At 39.1% G+C, this 23766-nt stretch overlaps 2 protein-coding genes across 2 annotated transcripts; one reads left to right on the forward strand and one right to left on the reverse strand.

Annotated features, from left to right (window-relative positions):
- Positions 1–1665: 1665 nt before the first annotated feature.
- On the reverse strand, positions 1666–6104 carry ATP5PD (ATP synthase peripheral stalk subunit d). The gene is made up of 6 exons (XM_074260730.1): positions 5967–6104; positions 4907–5035; positions 4569–4665; positions 2623–2694; positions 2012–2074; positions 1666–1870 (listed from the first exon to the last, which is right to left on the reverse strand). The coding sequence occupies exons 2-6, from the start codon at positions 5026–5028 to the stop codon at positions 1739–1741; spliced, it is 486 nt and encodes a 161-aa protein (XP_074116831.1). The 5' UTR covers positions 5029–5035; positions 5967–6104; the 3' UTR covers positions 1666–1738.
- A 47-nt stretch (positions 6105–6151) lies between these two features.
- On the forward strand, positions 6152–23428 carry KCTD2 (potassium channel tetramerization domain containing 2). Its single transcript, XM_074260731.1, has 6 exons — positions 6152–6601; positions 10553–10661; positions 12696–12787; positions 14355–14450; positions 18382–18507; positions 19971–23428. Exons 1-6 carry the CDS (start codon positions 6230–6232, stop codon positions 19998–20000), a joined length of 825 nt encoding a protein of 274 aa, XP_074116832.1. The 5' UTR covers positions 6152–6229; the 3' UTR covers positions 20001–23428.
- Positions 23429–23766: the final 338 nt, after the last annotated feature.

Here is a 23766-nt window from a genome sequence, read left to right on the forward strand (position 1 = left end):
CTTATCGTCCATTACTGGTAATGAATGGCCAGGGGGTTATAAGTTCCCCAAGAAAGTGATTAGGTGGGATATTAGGAGTAACATGTACTAAGACTAAAAGATCTATTTTTCTTGCACAGCATGATGAATATGGAAATGTTTAAGATTGTTTACTGTCTTGGGGAGGAAGGAAAGAGAAAGAAAAACTTGGAACACAAGATTTTGCAAAGATGAACGCTGAAAGTTATCTTTGCATGTATTTGGAAAAATTAAAATACTATAATTACAAAAAAAAAGACTAAAAGATCCCTGCTATGCAGGGCAATTCTTCCCTAAGAGAGGCAATGAGACTATCCCTGAGACTTAGTTGATCCAAGAGACAGATTCAAATTGTTGCTAAAACTTTTTGGTTTTAGCCCAGGGCGGAAGTTCCCTCACTTTTGATAAGACTCTCTATTGCCCAAAAACCAACACCTTTTGACAAAATGTCAGCACAGCATATAGTCAAGTGGAGCTATACCCAATTTAAATCAATGGTGTATCGACTGAGTATTCTTTCCATTTTACTATTGAGTAAATGCCCTCTCATTAAATGCTGGATGGCTTGTAATTGTTTCATTTTAACCCTTAGCCTGAACAGAAAGAGTAGCTTCAGTCAGGCCTGGACCAGAATGGTAGTTAAAAACCAAGCTCAGGCTTACAAACATGTACTGAACCTCTTCCTAAAACCATTAAAAAAAAAAAAAAAGCCAGCTTTTTATCGTGTAAAGTGGGTGAGAGCTGAAATAAAAAAAATTTGGATTTTAATTTGTATTCTACCACTTCTTAATTCTAAAATTCTTATGGCCCACCAGCCACCTTCCCACCCTAGAAAAAAACTGAGCCTTTATTCAGTTTGATGACCTTTTCTCCAAGATCACTAACTTAGGAAGGACTCCAGTCATGCTTCACCTAATTTCCTGTTCTCACCATTCACATCCCCTTCCCCACTTTCCAGCACCTCTCTATGGATTGTTTCCTCCATTAGAATGTTAAGTTCCTTGAGCAAGGATGACCTTGTTTGCTTGGACTGGTATCCCCAAAGCTCAGCACAGTATCTGGCACAAAATAAGATTAACTTTCTGGATTACTTTATACAAGACATCTTCAGTTTTCTCATTTGTAAAACAGGACTAGATGCCCTCCTAAATTCCCTTCCAATTCTAAACCTCCAATCCTTTCTTTTATCTTTTATTCAAGATTATCAGCCAGATTTTCTGATATTTTCGAAGTTGCTCAGCACAGGGCAATAGTAGGAGTTCTGGAGGTGGAACCCAAAGACATAGAGTCCTGGCCCTTTATTTACCATCTGTACTGCCACAAACACATCCATTCCTTCTGTTTCAGGCAAGAATCTTTAGATTGTAGGTTTAAAGCTAGAAGGGACCTAGAAAGTTCAGAGGTCCCCTTCCTCATTTTATAGATATGAAAACTGTGGCCAGATTACAGCACAATAGCTCTGTGGATCAGTGCCATGTACAACTGTGAGAGACAGCAGCAAAAGTGCCAAGCCATCTATCCAGACACAGCCCCTTTCTCCGAGCACAACCGCCACCCCTTTCTTTCCTATGCATGTCACTGCACTGCTTTGGGACCTTTAGCCATCCTCAATCTACTCTATCATGTTCGAAAAGAAACGAATGTTAAGACAGTACAATTGCTTTATTCTGGATTCAAGAGCATGTGAAAGGAGGGCTACAGCTTCCTTAGAGGCTCAATTCTAGAGGTTCTCTATTGGCTGATGGGGCCAATAAGGATAATTCTTTTTGTCCAGTCTGGTGTGAGGGAAGGCTTGGTTCAAATCCTCAACGGTCATCTGTTCAAAAGGAATTATATTCTTGATCTTGTCCATCTAGAAAAAGAGAAAACACAAGTAAGAAACAGTATTCCAATGAGCAAGAACAATTAAAGGCCAGTGAATTCTTTTAGATGAGATGAATTACAGAAGGAAGATGGAAACAGGATCAACAAGAGCAATGTGAATAATATTTACCTCTTTCTGAAGTTCTGCAATCCTAGCATTTGAAGCTTTCACAATTTCAGCACCAAATTTTATCTTTAAGAGATAGATAAATCATCATTTAAAAACCAGATAATTTCCAACATTGCCCCAAACCTGAGATTTTCTAGCTTCTTTGTACCAGACTTTTAGTGCTAAAGCAGACACAACTTATCTACAAATTAGGGATAATATTTTCATTATGCTTTTTGCAAGGAAATACAAAAAAGCCAAAAACTCGAAGCATTGTAGAAATGTGAATTATTGACTGTAAAATTATGAGCTCAACTAATCTTAATTATTCAAAAATTGAGCTGAATTGTACTCTAGCCTTCAAATAGGAAAACTCCTCCAGGGATATTAAAAAGAAATGTAAGCAGACTTTTCAAATGTCTGTATTTTAAGACTTGCAAACACAAGCAACCTAAAAGTCAGATATTTGGGTGGCATTTCAGTCACAATCTAAACCTGTAAGGATACAGAGATTCACTCAATTCTAGCTAAGATATGACTTGGGTCATTCCACCTAAGTCCAGACACTTAGATACCACACATTTACCAAATTTAGGTCAATTCCTCAAAATTGAATAATTTTAAACACTTACATCTTCCTGTTCCTCAGCATCCACTAGGGCAGTAAATTTATCTTCTGGCACAGGAATCTTCAGCTCATTGTACTGAAAACACAAGGGTAGAGTAAGTGACAATGACAGCCTGTACAATTGGTAGCCCAGAGAAGGTTCACAGCAGCCAGTCCATATTCCTCAAAAAAACAAAAAAACCCAAACCCCAAAGCAATATCTCTGAAGTTGAAAGATTTAGGTAATCACATGTTTGATCTTGGACAAGTTGGTTAAACTGCCTCAGTTTCATAATCTGTAAAAAATTCAACAATGAAAAGTGACTAATTAAAAAGAAGAACAAGAAAGAATCTCAAGGTAAAACAAAGGCAATTACAGAATGGAAGAAAACCAAAAAGTCATAGATGCAGAAAGTATACAGACCTATATCTTAAGTCTAGTCCCACCTCTCATCCTATGCAGTCTACCTCTGTAAACCTCAGATGGTCAAGCAGTCTAGACTCAACCTACAATGATGAGGAACTCAAGAGCCACATGAAGCAATCCATTCCATTTTTAGGCAGCTTTAATTCTTACAAAATTATTTTTTAAAATATGAAAACAAAGCTTTCTTCTTGTAATTTTTACCCCCTAATTCTGTTGCTGCAAATACAAAGAACAAATCTAATCATTTTATTACATGGCAGCCCTTCAAATACTTCAAACCTATTTTCTATGTTTCAAATGAAGAGATGGCCGTTCTTGAAATGAAAAACCCTGTATATCTTATACATTCCCAAATGATACCATTCTAGCCTTTTTGTCCATCATCCTTTCTCTCTCACACTAATCTTCAGTCTCTTCCTGTCTACTGACTGCTTTCCTATAAGTGTTTGCTCATGTCTATCTCAAGAAAAGTCCTTTGATTTGTCTATCTCTGGCTGATTATCATCCTCTCTCTCTTCTTCCTTTTGTGACTAAGCATAAGAAGACTATCTACAGTTAGGGCTTCAACTTCTTTTCCTCTCTCTTAAGGATTTGCAATCTGGTTCCTGATTTTAAGATTAAATTGAAGCAAGCTCTCTTCAAAGCTACCAATTGCCAAATTTCAATCCTCATCCTTCTTAATCTCTTTATAGCTTTTGCTACTGAGAAGAGGGTTAATGATACTATTCTATGTTTTCAAGAGACCGTGAAACTTCATGAACTTTCCTGGTTCTCTAAATTCTTTTCTGATCTCTAGTCTCAAATTTCCAACTTCCTGTACTCAATTAACTCCAGTAGCTCCCTATTAAATCCAGGATCAAATGTAAATTCCAGTTTGGCTTTTAAATCTCTTCATATCCTTGACACTTTTAAAACCTTAGTACCCTCTGAAGTATTCTCACAAACAATGGCCTCCTTACTGTTCCTCTAAGTAGACACTCCAACTCCATTATTTTTTACCATCTGTCCCCCATGCCTCCCTCTTCTTCTGTTTCTTGGCTAACTTGACTTTCTTCTGGAGGGCTAAAATGTTGCCTTCTAAAGCAACTTTTCCTGGTCTCCCTTAATGGAGTGCCTTCTTGCTAGGATATTCTCCAATCTTGAACATATCTTACTTGTGCATAGTTGTATTCATGCTGTCTCCCTAATTAGAAAGTAAGCCCCTTGAGTTTTTGCCTTCTTTTCTATCTTCAGCACTTTGCACAGTGCTTAGTACATTGAGGTGCTATGTTCGCTGACTTGACAGCTGTCACTTCAGCCTGAGTCTTTTCTTCTTCAAGCTAAATAGCTTCAGTTACTTCAACCAATGATTTTTTGAGTTTCCCAACAACTAAGTTAATAGTCTGTACAAAGAGAAACAAGCAGCATGGCCTTATTGATTTGTTTTTCCTTCTAAGTGACAGTGATATGAATAAAACTAATTTTCCAAAGTGTTACCAGTTTTCCTGTTTCCTCACTCAAGTTAATATGAAGAAGTGTCAATGAAGTTCTAATGGTGACCTTACCTTCTTCTCAAACTCATCCACAAGGCCAGGCTTGGCTATATTCTCCTTGTAATAAGCCCAGTTGATTACTTGTGGCTTCTCAGGCAGGGTAGCCAATCTTCCCAGAAAGAAAAGCAAGAGTTAGGACTGATACATGGCAACTAAAGAAAATTTATGTTTCCTGTTCTCTTCCATAAGTCAACCTAAAAATACCACAACACCTGGTCCGATCACAGAGACTACAGAAGTAGGAACACTTCAATTCTGATGATGCATAAACTCTAGCTTTCTCTCAGGAAGGAAGGGAAATGGCACTTTTATATCATTCCATTACTCTTTTTGGAGTCTCTTCTACTTACCTGGAAGTAAGATATTCATTATGGGATTTCAAGGCATTAGCAATGGCTTTCTGGTTTTTAGGTATGATTTCTCCAAATGCTGCCCAATCAATTGCTTTCAGAGCAAGTTTTCGTCCAGCCATCTTGGAACTGAGGGAAATTAAAAAAAAAAAAAAAAAAATTAGAAAAGAAACAAAAGTGAACATAATGATGTAATGAATATAAACTCTGATATGGGAAGTCTTTTTGTGTTTTTATTCCCAACTCTTAGCATGAAGCACATGGTATGTATTTAATAAATGCTTTATCTAATAATTCTAAGTGGAAAGAAGGCCATTCAAACTTTTGGGAAACAGCATCTGAACTATGTTAACTAATATCCAGTTGTAAATTCATGATTCTGTGAAAAGGACTTATTCAGCCAGACCAAGATAAGAGAAACATGACAAGAGATCATTTCTGGAGACAATAGAACAAGAGAAAAATAAGATTAAGCCTTATTATGAAGAACTGATGTCAAATAAAAGGAAAAGCAGCCTGAAGAAGGTGAAAAGAACAGGCTTTCTTAAAAAGGAACGGAATGCAAGTTTCTTTCAAAATCAAACATCCCATCCTCTTTTGTCTTTCATTTATTTGAATGGTTCAAGGGAAGTCTGCGGGGAGTAAGGGACGTCTACGCAAAATCTTTTAAAAATTCTGAAAAGCAGAGCACAGGAAAGGAATTGCATAAAGAAAAACACCTCAATTTTCATTAGTCCGCAGGCCTGTCACAATCTTAGAGCTACAGAGTTAGGAAATGCCGGACTGGAAAGAATTGGGGGCTGAAGGCAGACACTAGTCCAAGGTCACACCTCAAATCAAGCCCGGCCTCTGCTCTTTTACGTTTCATTGACCCTGGTCTCCCACTCCTGGCTGACAGGTGGAGCCCGGGAGGGCCGGGAAAGTGCACAGGCGGAGACCCCGGGGCGCATAACGTGGGGCACGGGCGGGGGGGTAGTGGGAAAACCTAGAGGGGAAGCTGGAAGTGCCAAAGCGAGCAAGTGCGAGAAGTAAAGAAGAAAAAAGCTCGACCCCAACTCACCTTCAGCAACCCCAGGGGCTTACAGCTCGGGACAGAGAGCAGCCGGAAAAGCGTCACCGGAAATCGCCTTTCAACCAATCCCTTTACGGAAGAGGCTTGTCTTCCGTTTGCCGAGGCCAATGGAATAGCGAAAAGATCCAGAGACCCCGCCCCCAGGGAATGGGGGAGTTCCCGGCTCCGGCTGGGGCGCGGCCCCCTCTTTCCTCTGCCGTTGGGCCGGTCCGGCTCTCCCCGCCTCAGAATGGGAATGGGCCGGCCCGGGTATGCGCGGGCAGGAGGGGCCCAAGATGGCTGAAGTGGACTCGACGGTGGGAGGGGGCGGACTCGGAGACTGCCGCGGCCCGGCCAGTGCCAGCCCCCGCAGCTCCTCCGCCGCCGCCGCCTCCACGGCTTCCTCCCGCGGCCACGGCCGTCTAGCCGCCGCTGCCACGGCCTCAGCTCTGTCATCAGCGCCGCAACCTCCGTCGCAGCCCGGGCCGGGGCCGCCCGAGCGGGCGGGGGGCGCGGGGCGCTGGGTCCGACTCAATGTGGGTGGCACGTACTTCGTAACCACCCGGCAGACGTTGGGCCGGGAGCCCAAGTCTTTCCTGTGCCGTCTCTGCTGCCAGGAGGACCCGGAGCTGGACTCCGACAAGGTGAGCCCCGGCCGAGCCCCGGGCCCTTCCTCCGGGATTCTCCGGTCACGCCCTCCTCCCCCGCCCCCCTTTGGCTGCCCATCCTCAGGACTCTGCCATTCTTTTCCTTCCCGTGGTCCTCCCAGGACCGCCTCTCTCCCGCTCCCCACGGCCTGTCTCAGCCCTTCCGTGTCCTGACGGCCCCGTTACACACTCCCTCCCGTGTCAGCCCCAGCCTCTTTCGTTCCCGAGCTTCTCCCAGGCACTCCGGGGAGCGCCGCTCCCCCTGCCCAAGCCTCTCCTCCTCCCCTTCGCTAATGCCCAGAACCGCTTCCCTCCCGCCCGGAGCACCGCGCCCTCTCCCGGCGGTCTGTCCGGAAGTATTTAAGTGACCACTACTATGTGTACGCTGGGTCTGCAGGGAAAGGTCACACAAACCAAACAGCCCCTGCCTCTGGCGCTCACATCTGATGGGGGAGAGAGTACCGCAAACCTAGGTGCGGACCCAGCGGAAGTCATCCAGGGAGGGCGCCGGGCTTTTGGAAGGTTTAGATAATGATAGGGAGAACATTCTGGGCACGGGGCACAGCCGGAGAAAACTCCCGGAGCTGAGAGTGCCTTGCTTACGGAACCGGGGCGCCGGCGCCACCGGATCCAAATCTGCGGTGGAGATTGAGTGGTGGGAATGCAGCAGGGGCAGCTTGTTGTACTCGTGTCGGGCGGCCCTGGAGCCCTTTGAGGAGGGACCTGAACTTTAGGGGATCTCCTGAGTGGCCGAGCAGAGGAGGAATTGGGGCGGGGAGTTTGGAGGCTGGTAGACCCGTCAGCAGATCAAGTAAGGGCCGGAAGGGTCCGCCCTGGGGCGGCGGCTGGATGTACCCGGACAGAAGTGACCAGAGGGGGAGGGAACATGCGTGGGTCCTAATAGGGACGTCTGGCATGGAGAAGGGTTTGGAGCAGCCTGATGCTGCTGCACCCGACGCTCCCCTGCCACATGAGTGAACACAGGTATATTTGTCTGGGTGGGGAATCCGAGCCCGAGGTAGCCATCTAGGCCTGCTCTTTGCTTTGAGGAAAGGCAGACTCTCTCTGGGTCGTCGTGCTCTTATCAGTTTAAAAAAAAGGAGGGCTTAAATCCTGTGGTCCTGAATCCTTGCTTGTCCTCTGCTTCTTCGATTATAAAGAGGATCGCCTGCGCGGAATGACCTCTTCCTGAAAGAGGTTCACAGTAAGTTGTTTCTTTTCCCACTCCTTTCAGAAAACTTTTCTCCTCAGCACTGCTGCCTCCCGGCCTTAGCACTTGGAAACTAGTCTCTCCTGCGCTTTCCTGGATCCCCTTCCTCCTAACGGACTGCGCCTTTCTCCACCCCTTCCTATGCATCTTCCATTCCTCCAAGCAGCCTCCCTATGTACTGCTTCCTTTCTTGCTGCCTGTAAACTGCCTCTCTTCTGTCTCTTTCTATGTTAAATTCCTCTACGTTTAAGTTTCCGTCCCTCTTGCTCTTTTACACTTTTGGCACTGTGACTTCTGACTCTATCATTCAACTGTTCTATCCAGAGTTCTTTCTTAACTATCCAAACCTGGGCTTTTACAGTTCTTATATTCTGCATATTCATCTCTTTGGGGTTCTGCTCACTTTGTTCTTCTCCAGCTTATCTAACTACAACTCAGTCTCTCTCTCCTCTCTCTCTCTCTCTCTCTCTCTCTCTCTCTCTCTCTCTCTCTCTTTTTTTTTTTTTTTGGTCCTTGATTTTAAAGGAAAGCATTTTATTATTTTCCCATTACATATGTGAGCTTTCAATTTTAAATAAATACATTTTATCAGATTAAGAAAATGGTTCATTTGTTCATACATCTCAGTCTCTTTTGCCTCATCTTCCCTCCTCTCTCTCTTTCTCTTCTTCTCTCTTCCTTCCTCTCTCTTGGTCTCTGTCTCGGTGTCTCTGTCTCTGTCTCTCTCTCTCGCTCACCCTCACCCTGTACCCAAACCAACTGTTCCAAAGTTTTTTTCAAGGCCGTTTTTTCTCACATACTAACCTACTAATCTCCTTGATTCCTATCAGTTCATTATCTCCATGTAGATGGTTCCCAGAAAGATATATATGCATGTGTGTACACGTATGTGTGTGTGTACACAGGTATGTATGATAGTTGTTTAATATGTGTCAGTATTAAGAATGCTGTATAATTGATTCATCATTCCCTCCCTTTTGTCCACATAGTAAGCTTAGAGCTGAAATTAGAAAAGTTCTTAACAAAACTTAAGGTGATGCTTCCCAATCTCAGATCTAATCTGGGTTTCAGGGTTGGTGATTTATTTCTGTATCAGAATCATGAATAGGACAGCTGTAAGAGACCTGAAAGAAATCTAATTTAATCCCTTCATTTTATAGAAGAGAAAATTGAACCATAGTAAGTTGACGTCATTTATTCAAGGTTACATAGTAAGTTAGTAGTAAAGTTAAAATTAGGACCTAGGTATTATGATTCCTAATAAATATATCTTAAATGTAGTCCTAGGTTGGTATGTTAAGATTGGGAAAAGAAAAGAATAGAAAAGTGTATTCCCCTTCCTAAGTTATGAAGTAGAAGTCTAGATATTCACTTTGGGACTTAATGGTCAGGTAATTTATGAAGAATGGAAAGTGGGAGCAAGGTTGGGATCTCTGGCTAGGAGGATTGATTGCAGGCATTTATGTATTTTCCTGACTCCGGTTCACTTTCACCAACAGGATGAAGGGATAAGTGTAAAACAAAGTCTTCAGGGAATATTAACGTAATTGAAAGGAGGTTATTCCCCAAATGAATGTAAAGTGGGAACAGGACAGGGATGTGGAATCACAAAATATTGATTTTCATCTCTGTAATTTTGAAGTGTAATTTAGTTTCTTTTATTATTTCATTTACCTATTTGAACATTCTTTCCAGCTAGATTATAAGTGTAATAGACTGTAATGTCCTAACGCCTTGACATACCTTCTAACATCCAGCATGATTCCTTGCTGTAATTAGTCACTCAATAAATAGTTGCTTTGATTTTATTTTCTTACCTGAATGACAACATCTAATACTTCCCAAATGAACTAATGGTAATATCTATTCTATAAGATATTTGGGGAAAATTCCAAAGCATTTCTTTTTTCAAGCAGTTCTTTTTATTCAACCTAACTTTCCCTCATTGCAATATAAGTCAATTTTTTTGTTCTTTTTTATATGAAGAAGAGTAGACTTGGAGTGTATAGCCAATCCTTGATTCTTCCAACTTTTCTCAGGGCATGTGGTTGGATTGTGTGAGATTGTTATTGCCACGCAAACATTTCCTAGTATTGGCCTTGAGATTAAAAAAATTTAAAAACCTAGGCAAGGATTTTCTTAGAATCAGGAGGATGACTTAGAAACATTGAAAACATTTAAAAGTGTCCATCTCAAACAGATCCTATGGTATTAAGCCTATCCTGTGGTATTAAGCCTTTCTTCCCATGCTTTCTTCTAACATATCTTTTAGAAGAATTTTTATTAATATCAGACATTCTTACCCAGTATGTAAGTACATAAATGAAATATGTATGATTTTGAACTTTTATCATATAACTCAAAAGCTATCACGCTATAGGATATAAATACACTCAAGACAGATCTTGGTTTTCTAATATCATAGTATTATAGTCTGTCCCTGAAAAAAAACACCAAAAAACAAACTCTGCAATTGCCAAAGATTTAGGAGTTAAATCTGTTGTCTAGTTCTCATTATGATATGTGAATTTTTAAAGTATCCTCACTACAATGGATCTTAGTTTTTCCTCATTAGTAAGATGAATCCATTCAGCTTCAACTTTCAGTGAGTTTGGAATCTTTCTGAAATTTTTCTAACTGGTGAGGTGGATGGGTTTTGAGTATTGGCAGGAAGTTGAAATCCTGCCTTAACTCATTTTAAAAGCTCTTGAGATACTCTTCTTATACTTGACTGACAGGATGAGACAGGAGCCTATCTCATTGACAGAGATCCAACCTACTTTGGTCCTATCCTAAACTACCTCCGCCACGGGAAACTCATCATTAATAAGGAATTGGCAGAAGAAGGTAAGAAACTACTGCTAGAAAGGTAAGAACAGGTATTTTTCAGTTTGACTTTTGTTATAATAGCTAACATTTGATATGGCACTTTATGCTTTGCAAAGTGCTTTATAATATCTTACTTGATCAACTTTGAATACCCTGTTAGTTATAGGTTGATTCAACCTATCTAGTTCACACTTTGAGGTAAATGTTCACTAGGTTTATGAGAAAGCAAGCAGGAAATTGCTATTTATCAGATCTTATCTAGGGGAATACTTCAGTATTTAGTCTTTCTCTTTAGTGGTAAAGAAAATACCTAATTATGTTTGCATATGGGTTTAAAACGTTTCCCTAGTTGCCATCTTTTTTTTTTTTTTTTTTAAATAATCCTTTCTAAATATGATTATATGCCCAAAAAAGGTCATTTGATGGCAATAAACATGAAACTCACACCAAGCAATATTTTCCATTTTTACTTTAATGTTCCACTAAGTATGTATTAAAATAAAATCTTAAACCACTTTTTTTTTTTTAAAGATTTTATTTCCTGTGGGAATATTGCAGTGTTGTATTTCCAATGTATTTTATTCTATAAGTTCATTCTTTATTGCTGTATAGTTTTTCATTTTTAGTGAAGACAAGATTCTTTAGCTAATCACTTTTCTAAAATAATTGGTTCTCTTTCACTGAGAACATCTAGTAGAAGATTAGAAACTACCCTTCAATCCAACAGAGTCCAAATTTTTGGGCATTGTTGTGGGATGGGATTCTGAAAAATATATTCTAACAGGTAGTCCTGCTGATTGATTCTAAATTGTTCATCCTCACACTAAACATATTTTTCTCCAACTCTATTGTTCTGGCAAAAATGAAGAGCCTTTCTTTTGGCTGGTTGATTGATTAGGTTTTTTAATCCATCAAATATTTTCAAGTGTTAATTATGAAAGATCTTTTCTCCCTTTTGGACAGTAATCAACAGATTTAAAAATTATCTCTTTAGCCATCTGTTTCTGGAAAGATCAGGATTTATCCAGGATGAGAGTAACTAATAAGAGTCAGCACAAAGCACTTTTAAAGTTTGCAAAATATTTTATATTTTTTATATATTTTATATTTATTGTCCTCAAAACAATGAATCATGGCATATAAATGACATAATTTTCTCCATTTTATAGATGAGGACATTGAGACAAACAAGTTAACCCACTTCCCCAGTCACACAACTAATAAGTGTCTGAAGCTAGATTTTTTAAAAGTTTTTTTTATTAATTTTATAATTATAACATTTTTTGACAGTACATATGCCTAGGTAATTTTTTACAATATTATCCCTTGTACTCCCTTCTGTTCTGAATTTTCCCCTCCTTCCCTCCATCCTCTCCCCTAGATGGCAGGCATTCCCATACATATTAAATATGTTATAGTATATCCTAGATACAATATATATGTGCAGAACCGAATTTTTTTGTTGTTGTTGCAAAGGAAGAATGAGGCTAGATTTGAACTCACATCTTCCTTACTCTGAGTTCAGCACTCTTATTACCTAGCTGCCTCTAAAAAGCTCAGGAATTTGAATATGTCTTCCATCTTAAAATATGAGACACTAGGGGGGCAGCTAGGTGGTGCAGTGGATAGAGCATAGAGCATCAGCCTTGAATTCAGGAGGACTTGAGCTCAAATTTGGTCTCAGACACTTAACACATCCTAGCTGTGTGACTCTGGGCAAGTCACTTAACCCCAACCTCAAAAAAAAAAAAAAAAAAAAATATATATATATATATATATATGAGACACTACTTAATGATGGATTATAGCATCAAAACTGTAAACCCTAGAGACCTCAGAAACCATCTGGTCTAGTTCCCTCATTTTACAGATCTGGAAATAATGTTACCACTTGAGAAACAAATTTGAAACAAGGTAACTAGAACACAAATGTGATATGGTAGTAGTCAGTAGTAGTAGTAAGGAAGAAAGACTGGAATCTTAGAAAAACAAACAAAAGTTCATGAGCAAAGTTGAGTGAACAAAGCATTTTGTTTTGATTGCTTATTTTAGGTGTCTTGGAAGAAGCGGAATTTTACAACATTGCATCTCTTGTGCGACTGGTTAAGGAAAGGATACGGGACAATGAGAACATAACCTCACAAGTAATTTGTTTTAAACTTTTATGTGGAAAATGTCCCAAATGACTACATTAGCCATTTCTGAGTATAGAATAAAAAGGGTGATGTCCTGCTTAGAGAGAAAATAGCTCAGCAGTAAGTCTACATGGAAATATATCTTAAATCTTTAAAGACAGATCAGGCACAGTCAAAAACACATAATTCTAAGACTAGCCATTCAAAGTAAGGAAGCCAAGAAAAAAAATCCACACAGGAAAAGAAAGCCATCAGAAAAAACTCACCTGAAGGAAGGAGGGATAATCACTTTTAATAAGATTGTAGTAGTGCAGACCTCAAGGATCTTTAACTTTCAAGACCTCTTCCTACTGATGGAAAAACTTCTTAGAGAGAGGGGTGTGTGTATGTGTGTGTGTGTTTAGGGGGGTGGAGTAGTTTCTAAATGGCACCTTCACAGCCATTACCATAGCCTTAAAAATAAATTGTTCTCCTGGTTCTGTATAATGTATATGTATCTTTCTGGTTTTCTCTTGATTTGCCACATCCTCTTACGGTGCAATAATATTTCACTAATTATGTACCACAATTTAGTCAATGGTTCTCCAGTTGTTGGCAATTCACTTTGTCTCCAAATCAAGCAGAATAATTTCTTCAAAGTTAAACATTGGTCATAAGCACATTTAATTATATTTACTTAATTGCCAGAGATCAGAGTATAAGACAAAAGGAGGGAACAGCATAGAAAGTGTTATGGAAACAATGAACACGAGCATAGGCAGACTTCAGAATAGTGGAAGAAAAGAGGGGCCTGGTATGCAGTGTTCCATGTGGTCATAAGGAATCATACATGACTGAAACACAACAACAGATATGCCAACACTTTGACCCCAAACTGATTTGTCTTAGGGCAGAGCCTTCACTTATAATTAAAATGGACCTTTTTCTCCTCAATGCCTCTAGCTGATTGCTATGTTAGAGCAAAGTTCTAGTGTGTCTACTGTTGTTTTTTTCTGGCCAGGTGACTTAAAAATCGTCTCTTTCCTGGTTAAAGACGAATCAGATAATGAATCTATGTACCAGCTATTTTCTTTTGTAAAATAACAATCTTTACTACTTGTGATAGGTAAATAATGAATGTTATTATCAAGATTTTAAAAAATTATAATGATCATATTTCAGTGTAATCAGTTTTCTTAGTAATTCTTTGTATTTTACGCATATAAAAATATTCTGAGGCTTTACCACACTTCTATCATAGGGATCCATGAAACTCAGAAAAAGCTGAAAACCCTCCAGTCTCTTCAGTGCCCCATCACTTTCAGTAATGCTTTCCCAAAGAGCTGGATTCTGATGTTATAGTTAAGTTCTTTGGAGGTTTTCCAACTATAGTAGCTTAACATTTCCCTATTAGCTCATTCTGGGGAGCATCATATTATTTCTGTTGAGATCAGGAAAGTGAATTATTTCTCCACATTTTAAAAGTTTCATTAGTAGTTGAGTTAGTATAACCTAAGAGAGAAATATAGTGGCCTTTTAAAGTCCCTAATATATGACTCAAAAAAATCTGTTTTTATTTATTATTTATTGATTGTAGGGCCCAGTGAAGCATGTGTACAGAGTTCTGCAATGCCAAGAAGAGGAACTTACACAGATGGTCTCCACTATGTCTGATGGTTGGAAATTTGAACAGGTAATAGTTTGGTATCTTGAATTCTGCATGATGTGTCTGTCTAGATGCTCAAACCCTTTCCTATTCTTTCTCAATTCTGTTCATATCCTGGTGACATAATTAGATGTGGGCTGTGTCTTTTTTCACAGAAGGAGAAAGTAGGGCCTTGAGTGTTTGAAAGATTTGCTGAATGAACCATTAAACACTTTTTAAGTACCTATTATATGGCAAACACTGTGCTCAAGAAATTGTAAAAGAAAAACCCAAAACAGTCCTTGGACTTAAGGACTTCATGATCTAGTGATGGAAACAAATGAATAGCTATATATGACATATACAAATCAAATATTAGATCATTTTGTGGGGAAGGCATTAGCAAGTGGACAGACAAAATTAGGGTAGAAGGGCAAGAAAGGATTTCTTTAGCAGATAATCCTTGAGCTGAACAAGTTTCCTCCCATGTCCAGAAAAAAAAGGGAAGACATTTTATTTACTATACTACTTTCATACAGACAATGGGATTATTTTTTTCTTTCTCATGATCCCAAGTATTAAACATTTAACTAGTGGTCTGTTCAATAAAACATGTTAGTTGGGTACAATGTGAAAGGGTTTAATTTTGTTGAAAAATCTTGACCATCTTTTGTTCAGGACCAACCACTGATGCAATGAGAATATAAAAACAAATGAGAAACTGTTAAATAGTTTATTTACATTCTTTGAGGAAATCAACATTCTGTGAGAAAAGGAAACAGTATGTGCAGAGATGTTTACAGTCAAGCTTTTGCTAAGTAAGGGTTGTAAGGCTCATTTTGCATGACTCTTGTGGTTCTGTAGAGGCCATTCAATGCCAGTCCTTTAGAATATGTCAGAAACTTACTGTTTTTTTCCTTAAGGTGGCAAAATTGTCCAACTTTACCAGCCTTTCCCAGAACAAAAAACTATTTCTTAGAATGAAATGAACATAGAGAATTATTTTTTTGTGCATCACACTTGTTTTCAAACAAGTACAGCTTATCAGGCATAACTATTCAATTACCAAAATGTCCATTTTTCCTCCAAAACAAAATTTTCTTAGTTGAGCTAACTGTATCCTTGAATTAATTCAGTGATCCTTCTCTCCACTTCTAGAATTATTTCACTTAACTTTTCCTTCCATAATCAGTTCTGTTTGGGGACATGTCAACTTTATTAATTTTCTATTAAAAATTTCTTAAGCACCTATTATGTATAAAGTTGTGCAAAGCACTAAGAAAGATACAAATATTCTTAAAGTCCTTGCCAGAGATATTCAACAATCACTTTTTATTGTACCTGCTCGTTCGGCTAGAACAAAGAGTATATGAAGAGGCATAATGTGAAATGTCTAGGAAAATAGACTGACGTCATATGTGAGAGTTATTAAATGTCAAAGTTGAGGAGTTTATATTTTATCCTAGAGGGACTAGGAAGCCCTGAAATATTCTCAAACAGAGTTATGATATGGTCAGGCCTTTATTTTAAGAATATTAAGTTGATTGATGAAGAAATTGGAAAAAGGGAAGCCAATTATGTTATTGCGTAAGTCCTGTCAAAAGTTATTAACAACCTGAAGCAGGGCAGTGACTATGTAAAGAGAGATGTAAGAGACGTAGAGTTTAAATTGTCAAGACTTAGCAGCTGACTGGTTCTGGTAGGTGATTTTGAGTGAAGAACTGAGAATGATTCCAAAGTCATGAACCTCAATGGGCTGGAAAGTTCATATGCTCCAACATAAATAGAGAAGTTTGGAGGAGGGTCAGGTTTAGGGGTAAAAATGGTGGATTCCATTAGAGTCATGTTGAATTTGAGATACCATTGAATACCAAGATGGAATTATGTAACAGGGAGTTGATGATATGGAACTGGAGCTCAGGATACACTAGGGCTAAATATATAGATTTGGAATCCTTTGTATAAAAATAATGTATGAATTCATGACAATCAATGAAAAGAGGGAAATAGGAAGCAAAAACTTCTCTATGGATCTTTTTCTGTAGGAAAGGTGTAATAAAAAAAAAGAAAGAAAAATGCCTCTTTGAAACCCTCTGAAATCTGATTTCTGACCTCATAATTTAAATAATATTGCTCTCCCCAAAGTTACCAAAATTATTAGCCTTTTTATCAATCCTTATCCTATTTGACCTTTCTTTACTGTTTAATCACATTACCACTCACTCTTTGTGAAGACTTTCCTCTTTGAGCTTTTGGAAATACTTCCCCCTATTAGTTCTCCTACATGTCTGATCACTTCTAGTCTCTTTTATTGGTGGTTCTTCTGAGTCACAACCACTAACCATAGGTGCTTCCCAAGATACTCTTCTGCACCATCTTCTCTTTTTGTTTTGTTACTTACTTATTTGCCAATTTCATTAATTCCTATTGATTGAAGTATCTATGCCATTCCCAGATCTGTTGAGACCTAATCTTATTACTAGCTGCCTATTGGACATTTCAAATCCTAGAGCTGTCTCAAACATAAGGTGTCCAAATCTTTCAACTAGAATAATCCCCTCTTCCAAACACCTCTATTTCTGTTTTTACTAGGTTCTCAACCTCTGAGGCCATCTTCAATTTCTCTTTTTCGCTCTAGTGTCTAGTCATTTGCCATATCTGACTATTCCTTTCTCTTGCATCTGTCCCATTTCTTGCTTGCTACCCTAGTTGAGGATCTCATACCTTCTTACCTGGTATTACAAATGATCCTCTCAATTAGTAAATTCCAGTGGACTCTTATCACTTCTAGGAACAAATAGAAACTCCTCTTCACAACCTGGCTACCTCCTGTCTTTTCAATCTTTTTAATACATTATTGCCCTCCACAAACCCTATAGTCCAGTTTTATTGATTTACTTTCTGTTCTTCATACATGCTGTTCATTCCCTTTTTCCTTGTCTTTCCACTATATCTGCAGTGCTATTTCCTCCTAATCTGTTCTTTATAAACTCCCTGGCTTCCTTTGAGATTTAGCTGCAATGGCATCTTCTAGGACTTCTTAACTGCTAATGTCTTCTCCTCTTTGGTTTCCTTTCCTTTATTCTCTTTAATTCCTTGCACTTATTGATTCATGTATGCATTGTCTCCCTATTAGAATGTAAGGTTCTTGAGGGCAGAGACTGCTTTTTCTTTGTATCTCCCAGTGCTTGGTATAAAGTGAGCACTTAAGAAATGCTTGTTAATGGATGGATTGTGAAACATTCTTCTAAAGAAAGATATTACATGTTACCGTTATTATTTTACTCTGGAATGGAGAAGGCAAAATATCAGTGAGCAGTCTTTTTCAGAGTCCTAGCACTGCTGTGGACTCAGAGTTTCCTAACTCTCAGCCTAGTGTGTGTCTCAATCAGTTGCCTTGTTTCCAGGCTCAGTTTCTCCCTACTGTTTTCTGCTCAGAATATAATGCCAAATCCAATTCACTCTAAAACTTGGAAGCATACTAGTCTCTGGGTCAAAGATTTACTTGGTACTTTCAAGATCTCATCTCAGCTATTTCTGTGGTATAGTTCCCCTATCAGTTCTGTACATAGAAGTTTTGATTGAAGATAATAGCTATTATCATTCATAGTTTCTCACAAAAAAAAATTTTGTTTCATTATTGTTCGATTTGGCATTGATAATATGATTTTTAATTATTAGGATTGTATTTCTATTGATCCCCACCCTCCCACCCCCCGTTTCGTATTTGTTGGCTTCATTGAAGACTATTTTCTGATCAGTTACAGAGTTTCTGTTATCAACAAAGTGACTTGGAATTCCATGAGTTCTTTATCCTTTTAGAAGGAAAGCTGTGATATATGCTCCTAAAGATGTAATATTCTTGTTAAAAATTTATGTTGGATTTTGTTGAATATATACACCCATGAGGGTTGTGTCAGAAGATAGAAAAATGAATCTTGACTTTGTATATTCATTCTGCCATTCCTTCTTTTCTCAGCTAATAAATATTGGATCTTCCTATAGCTATGGAAATGAGGATCAGACAGAATTTCTCTGTGTTGTCTCCAGGGAGCTAAATAACTCTACTAATGGTATTGTCATAGAGCCTAGTGAGAAGGCAAAGGTAAGAAACTTGGCTACTGGGGGAAGGAAAATTGTTCCTGATTCTATCCTAAATCTGTCAAGGTCTTTAGTCTTAATTTGCATTTATCACTCCTCTCCTTTCCTGCTAGCATTGGCTTTGCATTTTTACCTGCATTATGGTTCCTCAATTTTTTTTTTAGACAAAATACTTGGACTTGCCTTTTTACTGTTGAATGAGGAGTGAAGATTTGTAATTAGAAATTATGAATTTGACAAAGTAGAATTTTTTTTTTTGCAGTTCTTTAAATGAGTCAATTAAAAACAAAACTTCTACTGTTTAAATATTAAAAATTGACACTTCTGACTTACTCATTAGAAAGCATCATACTTTTTTTGAGTACTGATACTCTTTGAAATAGCAGGCTTAACTGTTTCCTCCATAGGAAATATCTTCATCTTTTTTACTTTTTCTCCTCAATTTTTGTTCTTATATTAATATATTTATTATACCTGTAATGATTTATATATCACGCCTTGAAGCTCAGAGACTGTTTCAAGAGAATTAGGTCAATTAAGGCATTGTATTTAGGCCAGATATTGACTTAATTGGAATCTTAAAAAACTATTTTATATATGTGGCTCTCTGTCTAGAGCAAAGAAAAAAAAAAGCTACCCTTCCTTCTGATCTAGAGATAATTGCACATGCTGTACATAGATCTGTTATGACGACACAAGGCCGTGCCACCTAGGTTTAGGGTCTCCTTAGACCCTAACCAGTCTCCATTACAGCAAGTGATCAGAACTAGTTAATGATGCTTTCTGGAGAACATTTCTTCATGTAATGATTCTTTAAAAAAGGAGGGTCAACAAAGTGGAATGGGTTGCCTTAATCCTGACCTTTGGCTTTAAAAATGCTAGATTTCCTGGTTAGACAAATGTTAGATTTCGTGCTCTATAATCCACAGTTGAACATCCTGAAGCCTAGAGGTGATGAAATTTGACTCTCTTTTTATATCATTTGTCTACAGTCTCTATCAAATGATTGATTTCGCATGATGAATATACCATATAGTATCTTTCCCTGAACCTTGAAAGACCTAGTATCTTAAACTGATAAAAATATCTCCCTATACTAAAAATTTTTGTAAATCCATGGCATGAGCCATCATGAAAACTACCCTCAAAAAATTAAGGTCCCCAAGGCTATTATTGCTTCATCAACATACAGACCTTAGACCTCATTTTGAATGGTTGATAAACAACAAAATTTCAACCACAGTAGTTGGCAGGCTTGAGAACAGCTTGCCCATCAAATTGTTAAAGAGGAGCTTATATTCTACCCAGTGAAATCAAGGCTTCTGCTGCATCCTCCCACTATATCCTAAGTAATTAAACTGCTCCTCAGAGGCAGCTTTCTCCTTAGGTCAATTGGCCTAGCAGTTTCATTTTAATAATAGGTTGAAACCAAAATTAAAACCTAACTCTTACCTCATTCTCTTTCAGATTCTTCAGGAACGAGGCTCTCGGATGTGAACTAAGAATCTGGATCCACTGAAGTCCTGGACATCTATTGGGTGGTCCAGCAGAGCATCTCTCCAAAGTTCAGCCTTGCTCTTGTACAGTAACTGTGTTGAGGCAAGGCAAAGCTGAACCTGGTTCACCAGTGGAGAATCATTCTGGCCAAAACCAAAGGATTCCCCCCCTCCTTCACTGTAGGAAACTTAAAAAGCAGATGAGACTCCTACCTAAAGAGTTCTTTTTCAGAAACCTGCCTTTGTTTTCTCAGCCAGGGCTATAACCAATCTTTACAACAGGCGTGCCAGATTCCTAGCTGGCATTTTTACCAGGATCTGGGGGAAGGGGAGGACGAGAACATATGTAGCCAATTTGTATTCCATAGATGTCTGGATCAGGTGAAAGACGGGTTTCCTACCTGGGGTTGCCATGTTCTCACTCCAAGGTTTACTAAGTTGGAAATTTGCAGTTACTTGGATTCACTTTCTCCTTCCTCTCCCTCCCATTTTTTCAAACGGGTACAGCAGATGCAAAGAAATCTAGCACAGATTGACAACAGAAAAACTTATTTTTAAAGGAAAGTTGATTTTTTGACACTGAAACATTTCATCTTTGCTTTACATGTCAGTTTCCCAGTTTTGGAGCTAGGTTCTAAATCAATTTGAGGAGAGCCTGGGATTAAAGAGAGTCTACTGGGATTAAAAGATAAACTTGCTTACATTGTCTCACATCACTTAAACTTGCCATCTTCCCACAGGAGATGTGAATGGACCTATCTTTGGGTAAGAGGAATACTGCAGCTCCTTTTTCCTTGTGTCCTGCAAGATCCCAAGCAGTCCAGCTGGTTTGGTTGGGATTATGAGTGCTTGCTAGCACTTAGTCTGGGGCGCTTCGTGCTGCCTTGTTCAGCTTTGCCTTGCTTGCCCCTAATAGTGAGGATACTCCTAAGGCCTGCTGTGTACCCTGTATTTGGCTGTAGAAGGTGTGAGGCAGTCTTTTGTTCTGTACTCTAGCTGTCCAACAGGTAGGCTACTTAACCAGCAGATAAATGAAAGTTTCTGTTTAAGTATTTCAACTGCCTCTGTAGCCTCTCTTCACCCCCCATAGATCCTGTCTCCCTCTGCTGGTTTATGAGCTCCCTGGCAGTAGCTGGGGCAGAACTTGGGGGGAGGGGGAGAAGTTGCCAAAATTGTTGTGATGTTGCCATGTGTTGTTGCAAAGTATTGTTGACTTCTGTGACTGTCTTTTTGGGAATGCCTTGAATGAACGTGCAATGTTTGTATATGCCTCTCTTGGATTTATAATTTTAGCCAATAGGACTCATGGATGCTTCAGTGACTCTCTACTATACTAGTGTATGTATTTATTTGGATGGTAGTTTCTGAGGTCTTGCACTTCTCCTATGCCTCCCTTGGACACCTGTCACTCCTCTCCCTACGGTATCATGTTGTCTCATCCCAAACTACTTGTTTGGCTAGGATGGGAAATTAGACTAAAGTCCGCTGTTAGGCAGTGAGCAAAGGAACTTTGTCTGGGACTGTTTCTGGCATTTCCAATTACTGTCTTTGAGTATATAAGGGGCCAAATATTCCTTCCTTTATACCTGATGATGTACAGTGTTGTGATGTTTTACTAAAGATATACACAAAGTTCTCCTGGGAAGCATAAATTGGTATTAAGGTTCTGATTGAGTTGATGGTTTTTTTGGGAGCACTTTCAGACCCTTTGCCACTCAGTTAATATGTTCCTAGGGAGAAGTTCTTTCTGTGGGACCAGGGCAAGTTTGGGACTGGCAATTTTTTGAAACTGTCCACTGCCAATTGCCTTTTGAACTTGTGATGGGCCATTGTTTAACTGTCCTGACTGTCAGGTTACCTAATTTGGTTCTTCTTTGTGTCCCTTTTCCTTTCGTATGATCTGGTAACTTGTATATCTTGACTGAACCTCAGTACTACTTGGGGTATGTATGTCATTTATGCATATAAAACCAGTATTGGTAATATAAAACGCAGCCCTTATCCAGTACCTTTTCATATCAAAGAAACATCATCTAAATTAGAAGGCCCATAAGAGTGCTGAAAACAGCCCCACAAGATGTATTAACATCAAACACATTGTCTCATTTAGAGGAGAAAAGAATACAGTATAAAGGAGGGTTGCTGTGTTAAGAGAAATTTGGGTGGATGTGAAAAAAATACACTCAGATGTTAACCACAGTAGGCATGTCACCAGAAGACAGTCCTCAGTCGGGGTCCTCTGCCTGAATTCTCTCTCTTTATGTCTAGGGCTTCAAATCCCCTGTTTGGGGATGTTATGAAATCAGAATATTTGAGGCATGCCCAAGAAGCAGCATCTTATGATAAAGACAATGGTTATGGGGTACTCCAACTCAGAAACCACACCTAGGGACCTAAAACACAAAACACAAGGTTTTAGATAAGAAGAGGAGTGACTGGGGGATTAGCTGAACTGGCACCTAATAGATAGATAAATTGGTTTAAAAGCCTGTCAGATGTCTTTAGAATAGACTATGTTTCCCACTTAAGATTGAGAGAGAGCTGCTACCATGGGACTTGTGCTACCAGGTGCTTGAGAAATTAAGTAGTGTGGGATGAGGTCCCTGCTCTCAGGGTTCTTACAAACCAATTGGTATTTAGCAAATTTTCTTTGCTGCAGCCTAATACCATTAAAAACTGTTTCCAAAAGTTTTAGAAATTAATCTTAATATCCTTCTAAATTCTAGAATTAATGCAACATGATTTGATTGATTTGGTTTTTACAACTTAAGCTACAGTGAAAAGTAGGCCTTTTATGAACCAAGTAGGCCTTATAGAGGCCCTTTATGAACCAAGTTTATGTGCTTGATTAAAGGAGAATTAGCCTTATCCTTGGAGACTTATCTATCAGTTTGGTCCAGGTTTTCAAGTTATCCAGTCTGGTCAGCTGTACTCAGCACAGCAACATTGAGAGATGCACCCTCTCTGCCATTTTGTTTCCCTGTTAGCCGACATGAGCTAATGAGATTATCGGGTCAGTGCAATGAAAGGGCTGGCATCTCCATAAGGAGGTTTCCTGAGCCTGGGTATGGAAGGAATGTCATTTTTTGTCAAGTTCCCGAAAGCCTAATCTGTTTTTGTGGTAGTGAAATGGGGAGGGAGGGAGGTGTGGAAAGGCCCAACCTCCTCTAAAGTGTCTTCATTTCTGCACATTTTTAACTGATCTCAGGGGTGACATTGAGGTGCGGGGGAGGAGGGGCCAGAGATAACAAGAGAGAAAGAAAGGGGCAGCACCCCAGCAGGGACAAGACTCCCATGCCCTCCAATGTCACCTGCAATCCAAATGTGTGATACTGTATATGTCACTTGTTGGTGCCCTTTGCTACTGTTAGTGTTTAACATTTGAAATGCTGTGATTTTTTTTTGGTCAATAAAGACAGTTAAAACAAATTTATGAATCTTGCAATTCCTGTGTAAGTGTGCTTTTTAATCCTTTGAAAGTGACTGCTCTTTCATCAAAACCATTGGTTCCAAGTAGATTCCAGGATAATTAAATTCTTGGCACCATACTGTTTGGTCCTTTTTAGATATCGGTGATAATGTTATGTGGACTGAGCTAGAAAATAGTATCCAAAAACTTGAAATTTGTCACTTCAGCCATCCCTGTCAGCATGCCAAGAAAATGTTGAAACCCAGAAGGCAATAAACTGCTTAAGAGGGCCTGAGTAGCTTGCCAATTGTGCCCTCTACAGCAAAGAAAGCAGATGAGACAAATCCCCCAAGCCACA

The sequence above is a fragment of the Sminthopsis crassicaudata genome, chromosome 4 (genome assembly GCF_048593235.1).
Source record: "Sminthopsis crassicaudata isolate SCR6 chromosome 4, ASM4859323v1, whole genome shotgun sequence".
Classification (NCBI taxonomy): Eukaryota; Metazoa; Chordata; class Mammalia; order Dasyuromorphia; family Dasyuridae; genus Sminthopsis; species Sminthopsis crassicaudata.

Coding starts and splice junctions, on each gene's coding strand:
- ATP5PD (XM_074260730.1), bottom strand. CDS start 5,028: ATGGCTGGACGAAAACTTGCTCTGAAAGCAATTGATTGGGCAGCATTT. Junction 2,075..2,622: donor ATGCTGAGGAACAGGAAGAT/GTAAGTGTTTAA, acceptor TATCTCTTAAAG/ATAAAATTTGGTGCTGAAAT. Junction 1,871..2,011: donor TTGCAGAACTTCAGAAAGAG/GTAAATATTATT, acceptor CTCTTTTTCTAG/ATGGACAAGATCAAGAATAT.
- KCTD2 (XM_074260731.1), top strand. CDS start 6,230: ATGCGCGGGCAGGAGGGGCCCAAGATGGCTGAAGTGGACTCGACGGTG. Junction 6,602..10,552: donor CGGAGCTGGACTCCGACAAG/GTGAGCCCCGGC, acceptor CTTGACTGACAG/GATGAGACAGGAGCCTATCT. Junction 12,788..14,354: donor ATGAGAACATAACCTCACAA/GTAATTTGTTTT, acceptor TATTGATTGTAG/GGCCCAGTGAAGCATGTGTA.